The sequence below is a fragment of the Nannospalax galili genome, unplaced genomic scaffold, assembly GCF_000622305.1.
Source record: "Nannospalax galili isolate Female #2095 unplaced genomic scaffold, S.galili_v1.0 scaffold762, whole genome shotgun sequence".
Classification (NCBI taxonomy): Eukaryota; Metazoa; Chordata; class Mammalia; order Rodentia; family Spalacidae; genus Nannospalax; species Nannospalax galili.
In genome coordinates this window covers 198,538-206,309 of record NW_008350126.1, presented here as the reverse complement: position 1 = coordinate 206,309, position 7,772 = coordinate 198,538, and the positions used below count along the sequence as shown (strand labels likewise).

At 52.6% G+C, this 7,772-nt stretch overlaps 1 protein-coding gene across 4 annotated transcripts in view; it reads left to right on the top strand.

The window, feature by feature from the left end:
* The window catches only part of Unc5a (unc-5 netrin receptor A), a 61,119-nt gene that overhangs the window by 48,553 nt on the left and 4,794 nt on the right, over positions 1-7,772 (top strand). Inside the window, exons 3-9 of one of the 4 annotated variants that reach the window (XM_008847302.2) lie at positions 1,241-1,384; positions 1,667-1,770; positions 1,930-2,110; positions 2,693-2,860; positions 3,436-3,600; positions 5,021-5,209; positions 5,316-5,618. In XM_008847302.2, coding sequence (XP_008845524.1) covers positions 1,241-1,384; positions 1,667-1,770; positions 1,930-2,110; positions 2,693-2,860; positions 3,436-3,600; positions 5,021-5,209; positions 5,316-5,618 — 1,254 coding nt within the window. Of the gene's footprint in view, positions 1-1,237; positions 1,385-1,666; positions 1,771-1,929; positions 2,111-2,692; positions 2,861-3,435; positions 3,601-5,020; positions 5,210-5,315; positions 5,619-7,772 lie in introns of all 4 variants that reach the window. The other 3 variants (XM_008847301.2, XM_008847305.1, XM_008847304.2) reach the window with 3 other exon arrangements.

Here is a 7,772-nt window from a genome sequence, read left to right as displayed (position 1 = left end):
ACACACACACACACACACACACACACACACACACACACACATAAGAACCAACCAGGGGACAGGGGCAAGTGATAGAAACATCTGGGGACCCAGTGTTGTAGCTGAAGAGAATCCATGAGGAGGGGTCTGGGAGAGTTCAGAGAGGGACATGTTAGAGAAATGAAGAGGGAAAACAGTCTCCCAGCCTGGCTGGCTCAGCTGGGCTCACTGTTCCTCCTGCAATGCAGTCCTAATTGAATTTCTCTGTTAACAATGGAAACACATTGGCGGCTGGCCTTTCTCCCTCTTTCTGATAAGCCAGTGACCCAAGGGAAATTGGGGTCAGGAGGAGGAGAAATTTGAAACAGTCTTTTCTCACTCCTGGGGACACTGGTTTTGGCTGCATACCAGGGAGGGGTGGAAGACTGGCATTCCCTGCTGGGTTGTCAGAGGGGCCAGGGCCCTCCCAATGCAGCCCACTGTCTAGTCCTGGGTATGGCAAAAGGTGGGAGAAGAGTTTCCCCCAGCATACTCCTTTGGGCTGAGCAGATCCCAGACAACCCCCCCCCCCATCCACCGACCAGCTTCTCTGCCTCTCACCTTCTTGCACTGTTTACCCCTATGAGATGAGTACCACAAGACCACCCCCATGAAACTGCAAAACCCCAGACACACTGGATTCAGACAGCCTTGGTACTTATGGCAAATTGAGTGTTCTGTGCCCTCTTCCTTACCCAGAGAGGGAGCAACTCCATGGAGCATAATGCCAGGGAAGTGTGAGATACCACCCCTGGCATATAGGAAGCCCTGAGTCCCAGGAGTCTATTACCTTCCCGCATAGCAGCTGTAATGATAATAGCAGTTACATTATCACCTGTCAGATCTACCTACCAGCCTCCAGGAAGGTGAGCAGACTCTTCTTGACCCTCTGGTACCTGCAAAGGATCCAGAGCTCAATCTGTCTGTCCTATCCTTCCTGCCTGGGCCCCTTGCTCATGCCCCCAAACTCCATGAGGAGCCCCTTTAGGGACATTTCTACCAGTGAATTGAGAGAGACAGGCCTCACATCACAAAGTTGAATGAATGGAAGCGCTAGAAACTATATCCCCGGTGTCCAGGAGATAGGTCAACATTCCCGTTGGTCATCCAAAGTTTTCTCCAGACTGAAGAGGGCCCACAATGTCTATAACCTGCTGTGGGTGGTGCAGGGTATCAATTATCTGAGACAAGGAGGCTCAGTGTAGCCCCTGCACCCCAGCAGGACTGCCAGCCATGGAGGTCCGCATCAATGTCTCAAGGCAGCAGGTTGAGAAGGTGTTCGGGCTGGAGGAATACTGGTGCCAGTGTGTGGCATGGAGCTCCTCGGGTACCACCAAGAGTCAGAAGGCCTACATCCGTATTGCTTGTGAGTTCTGGGTCAGGCTTTTGGTATATGGGAACGGTTACTAGAGGGTGTCACCCAAAGAGGGGACAGCAGGCTTTCTGGAGGAGAGGGTCTGATAAGAAAACCTCATGGTCTTGCCTTGATGGGTAGAGGAAGCACCTGGGGACATTAATCAATTTTCCTGTTGTCCCTCTGGGCACTTGGCACTTCTTCCAGTTATGTACCATAGTTATTGCAGGACCAACAGCCAAGAGCCAGCCAGGCTGAGCCAGGTACTTAAAGATATTGCTATTTATCCTCCAGATTTGCGCAAGAACTTCGAGCAGGAGCCACTGGCCAAGGAGGTGTCACTAGAGCAGGGCATTGTGCTGCCTTGCCGCCCACCAGAGGGCATTCCCCCAGCTGAGGTGAGTGGGGCGCCAATACCCACTCTATAGGTGGGCAGGGCTCCCAGGCCTCTGGTCCCACCTGCTTAAGCTCCTGGCTGTCCCCTTCCCAGGAGTCACTCAGTGCCCTGGTCAGGCCAGCATGGGCCAGCCATGTAGTGGCATGGCTTCTCCTCCTAGGTGGAGTGGCTCCGGAATGAGGACCTGGTGGACCCCTCCCTGGATCCCAATGTGTACATCACCCGGGAGCACAGCCTGGTGGTGCGACAGGCCCGCCTGGCTGACACGGCCAACTACACCTGCGTGGCCAAGAACATTGTAGCTCGTCGCCGCAGTGCCTCTGCTGCTGTCATTGTTTATGGTGGGTCCTGGGCTCCCCAGACATAGGAAGAGGTACTGAGTTGCCATCAGGGAAGTGGTATGTGGCTAGTAGGATGGAAAGAGGCATGGAGCAAGGGCCAGGCTGACCAGACAGTGGCCTGACTGGGAAAGAGGTGAGCGTTACGTCTGGGCAGAGGGGTGGGACAGGTTGGTGGTCACTTGTAAGTTGGGAGCATAGTGCAGGAGATGAAGAGACAAGACGAGGCTCTGAGGAAGGCAGCAGATCACCCTTGTGCTTCTTAGTCCCTAGAATGGGAAGTTGAGCCAAGTAATCTGGGACCCCCAGAAGCAGGCAGAGGAGGCACTACAGAAGCTGCCCTGTGCAAAGCTGGGTTCCAACTGGAGGTACCCCATGAGCTGCAGTTTAACCTGGCTGCCCTGACACCTACTAAGAGAAGGGTGGACTCTGAAAGTGGCTCTGAGGCCAGCAAGCACAGGCTTGGCCTCCCTACAGGGCTTTTCCCAATACAGCAGCAGCCTTTGCCCTCCTGCCCCATCCCTTCGACCATCATGTCAGAGGAAGCCCCCGCTCCCTGACCCCAGTCCTTCTTTGTCCGGCCAGTGAACGGTGGGTGGTCGACGTGGACTGACTGGTCCGTCTGCAGCGCCAGCTGTGGGCGTGGCTGGCAGAAACGGAGCCGGAGCTGCACCAACCCGGCACCTCTCAACGGGGGCGCCTTCTGTGAGGGGCAGAATGTCCAGAAAACAGCCTGCGCCACCCTGTGCCCAGGTACCAGCGGCCACCGCCTCCTGCATCGCTCCTCACCACGCCATCTCCGTGGCCTGGCTCCATCGCACCCACCAGCCTGCCCCCCCATGGCTCCATCCCACCCGCCTGCCACACAGGGCCAGGCTCAGTCTGAGGTGGGGATCAGGGTGCAGTGTGGTCAGAGACAGGGCTCAGTTTGTGTCCAGGCCTGGGCTCAATATAGAGTCTAAGATGTAATCTGAGGACAGGGGCTAGGCTTAGCCTGGGGCTGCACAATCCACCTGTGCCTGGGACCAGAAGGGCCATCATGTGACTAAGAGCCCTTACTGCCTCAGGACCCGGACAGCCTCCCTGGTTAGGGAGAGCCAGCAGCCCCTGGCATCATCGCGCCTCCCTGTCATTAGCATGTATCATCAAGGCTAGCTGGACACTCAACGGCCTACAGATTGGAGGGCCTGGCCCTGGCATTGCACTCAAGTCTGGGCCAACTTGTTCTACCTGGTCCAGATGCCCAGTGGGCCATGCTGGCAGGCCACCTGGGCCAGCTACCTAAGCTGACTGTGTGTCTCCTCTCTGCCTCTGTCTCCCTTGTCTAGTGGATGGGAGCTGGAGCTCATGGAGCAAATGGTCAGCCTGTGGGCTCGACTGCACCCACTGGCGGAGCCGTGAGTGCTCTGACCCAGCGCCTCGCAATGGAGGTGAGGAGTGCCGGGGCGCTGACCTGGATACTCGCAACTGTACCAGTGACCTCTGCATGCACAGTGAGTCCTCTCTGCCCCAGGGCCCACTTCTTTTTTACCAGGATTGGCTCTGTCTAGCCCTGAAAGTGGTAGTTAAGGCAGGCAGTGTCTCTCCAAAGCTTGGAACCACAGGGGTTCCCTCATCTCTAACACACCTACCCCTGTGCCCACATAGTCTCACTACCACCCATACCTTCTAAGACATGCACAAATGTAAACCTTGACACATATACACCCTTCTGCTCTTCCGTAGCCTCACAATGATCCCATTCCCCAAGCGTACACACAAGTCCTGTGAGAATGCTGGGTTTGCAAGGCCTGTTAGTTACAAGGCCATAACTAACAATTAAAGATCTTTGTTAGATTTTTTTTTCTCTAGAATACACCCTCCCCTATTCTTTCAATTAAAAACCTAATTATCTGTGTCAGTTCCTTTCTGATGGACATTTCTTCCATTATGCAAAACTTTTCCAAAATCAATAGAGCTTCCTCCAAACAGTTGGTATCCCCTTCCCCTGCCCAGTTTCAGGCCTGATAGCAAACATACATAGAGCCCAGGAACTGACCCGGAACCACAGAAGAAGCAGGTCACCTGTGTATTTGTCTATTTGCCATTATTATAATGAAATACCTAAAACTGGGTGTTTTATAAAGAAAAGACATTTATTTAGCTTAGTGTTTTAGAGCCTAAAAATCCAAATAGCTTGATGCTGGCTTTGGCAAGGGCCCCCCACTTCACTACATTACTTAATGGCAGATGGCACCATGTCAGGAGTGCATACAAAAGATCACATGGCAGGAAGCCAGAGACAGACAGACATACAGACAGATGGACAGATCGACCAGGGAGAAACTAATTCTTTTATAACAACTCTCACAAGAACTAGCAGGGTCCCACAGGAACTACCTTAATCCCTTCTGAGAACAGCACTCAGAGATCTAATGACCTCCCACTAGGCTCCACCGCTTAAAAGGTCCCACTGCCTTTCACAGTGCCACACTGGGGACCAAGCCTACAACAGGAATCCTTAAGGGGGAACATTCCAACTATAGCGCCATACTTTGGGAATCCCAGAGGTTTACCCCAGTGTCAGTCACCCCGATCCCCAGCCTAGGAAGCAAACATAGGTCAGTCACTCAACCCAAGAAAGTCGCTTTTCCCCTTCTCCACTCCCCTGGCAAGCTCAAGCCAAATCTTGTACCTGTGAAGGAGATGGGTTGCTCAGTCACAAGTGAGGTAGTGGTAAGTCCAGGGCTAGAATACACACACACACACACACATACACACACACACGTACCATGCTCCCTGTTTCGTGTCCACTGCTCAGTGAGTGCTGAGGCCTAGGATCGGAAACCTCATTCTCCTGAGGTATAGACCCCCCGCCCTTTCTTCACAGCCTCTGCACTCCTGCTGCTCTCACTGCCACATTTCCTCTTGCAGCCACTTCTGGCCCTGAGGATGTGGCCCTTTATGTTGGCCTTGTTGCTGTGGCTGTGTGCCTCATCTTGCTGCTGCTTGTCCTCATCCTCATTTATTGCCGTAAGAAAGAAGGACTGGACTCTGATGTGGCTGACTCATCCATCCTTACCTCGGGCTTCCAGCCTGTCAGCATCAAGCCCAGCAAAGCAGGTAAGGTGGCGCCTGCCCCCTGCACTCCTGCCCAAGTTCCTGAGGCAATGGCCATTGAAGAGGGGATCCTTCAGAACCACTCCTTGAGTTTATCTTTATTTTATAGACAATCCCCATCTGCTCACCATCCAGCCAGACCTCAGCACCACCACCACCACCTACCAGGGCAGTCTGTGTCCTCGGCAGGATGGGCCCAGCCCCAAGTTCCAGCTCTCCAATGGCCACCTGCTTAGCCCACTGGGTGGTGGCCGCCACACCCTGCACCACAGCTCGCCCACCTCTGAGGCTGAAGACTTCGTCTCCCGCCTCTCCACCCAAAACTACTTTCGTTCCCTACCCCGTGGCACTGGCAACATGGCCTATGGGACCTTCAACTTCCTCGGGGGCCGGCTGATGATTCCTAATACAGGTAAGACGATCTCCAGAGTTCCATAGAAAGCACGAGGGGCAAAACTAGTCTCACTTCCCTCCCAGAGAAGGCTAAGACTGCTCAAATGTTCCTCATGGGTAGCTCAGCCTCACTATGGAATGACCAAGCCCAGCCAGCTGGAAAGGAAATGGTTCTAAAGAGAATCTAGTTGGAGCTGCAGTGAAGCCATGAATGATGTCACCTTGTTGCTGTGGACATAAGAGTATTGTCCATTCATTTATCAGATAGCCAACCTTACATGTGCTAGGCTCTGTGTTGGGCCCTGGACTCAGGGGTGAGGCAAACACCATCCCCAAGAAGCTCACAGAACAAATGATAAAACAGCAGACCAATACAGCAGAGCACTCCATGGAACCCCCACTGCATCCTGGATTCCATCCATCACTTCATAGACATGCCTCAGACAGGGTCCCTGAGCCATCTTGTTAGAGAATCCATGGACCATCCTAAGACCATCCTTGGAGAAATTGCCGTAACCTCTGATGAGGCTGACCACTCTACCCTGAAATTCTGTTCCCTCTGTTTAGGTGACCCCATGTACCCCTGATTTTCTTGCCCTTCTCCGGCTGTTCCCAGGGCCTAATTACAAGCATTTCTTAGAGTTCCCTCCCTGTGCCATTCTCCCCAAGTGATCTCACCCACTCCATGGCTTTAATCATTGCTTCTATGATGATCACTCATTCCTCCATCCCAGCCCCTCATCCTCCTAGGCATTAGAACCCTACACCCAAGCTGCCTCTTGGGCAGCTCCATCTGGATGTCTCACAGCACCTCAGACTCTCTGTGCCTAAAACAGAATTGTCTCCCACCCTCTCCCACAGCCATCTCCTCCCTGGCTTTCCCTGGCTCATAGGCAGCATAGTCTAGTTGCTTAAGCCAGAAACCAGCCAGGGAGTCACCTTGGTCTCCTGCTTTTTCTCCTTTACCCATCATTATCATGCCAGCCTTAGTCACATACTGTTCCATGTATACTCCCTTCCCAATAGCTCCTGCCTCCCATCTTGCCCCACTGCTTTACATAGCCCAGGCTATCACACTCCTTATCTCATCCTAACCCCTAAACATTCACTGAATGAATCTAGAGTTGCTCAGACTCCTTTTAGGGCTCCCTGCTGGTCCCTACAAAGCCCTCATGTCAAGGTTGTTATAATCTATCCTCCACTGGTCAACTGTTATGGTCTGTCCTCCACTGGTCAACTGCGATGTATTCTCCCCTCCTGCATGTACTTCTATATGTGACAGCCATTACAGACTCAGCACCCAAACACACCACGCTGCCCCTTGCACATATGGGTCCCTCTGCCTCTTCTACTGGCTCATCTGCTGTTGCTATCTGTGCCTCACATACTCCTCAGGATGGTGGGATAAATCCTTGTGGGGCAATGAGGTGAGATGGTACCTGTCGGCTCTAAAAGGCAGGTAGACAGTGGGTGCAGTGGCCCCTGGCAGTGTGGGAAACTGCCCCTTCTCCCCTGCATGCCTTACTGTGGTTTTCTTGTCTCCCTCCATGCTGGGCTGAGAGCTTCCTGAGAGCTAGCCCCTTGTTTCCCCTCACCTTCCTGAGTTCCCAGCATGAGTATTCACTGAATGAGCACACAAGTGTGTGTACCTCCCCCATTCACACCAGGATGTGTGTACCAGCATTCACACCAGGATGCCTGTGACTATCACCAACATTAGCAACAACAGGTTCTAGAAGCGTCCCAGGCTAGTGAGGGAAAGAGTAGCTAGAACAATGTGATGAATAGATTCTATCTTCTAGACTTAAGCGTTCTGTGAAACAGTCATGTGTTACTTAATGACAGAACACAGATAGATGATTTCCTCATTGTGTGAATATCATAGAGTACTTTCAAAAACCTAGCAAGTATGATTCTGTAGGCCATATAATCTTATGGGACTACCATCATGTATTTAGTTTGTTGTATGTCCTTACATAGCACTTGACTGTCCTGGTATTCCAGCTCACCTACACTGAAAAGCTGCATCTATGTGCTTTCGGGATAAAATCTAGAGTGTTTCCCTTTTTCCTGTGCTATCTAGGAGACCTTTCCAGATGTAGGGGCATCCTGTCCTTGGATCAGGGTCTCACCTTGCCTTCCACAATTCCCCAGCCCCTGTCCTTGCTGTATC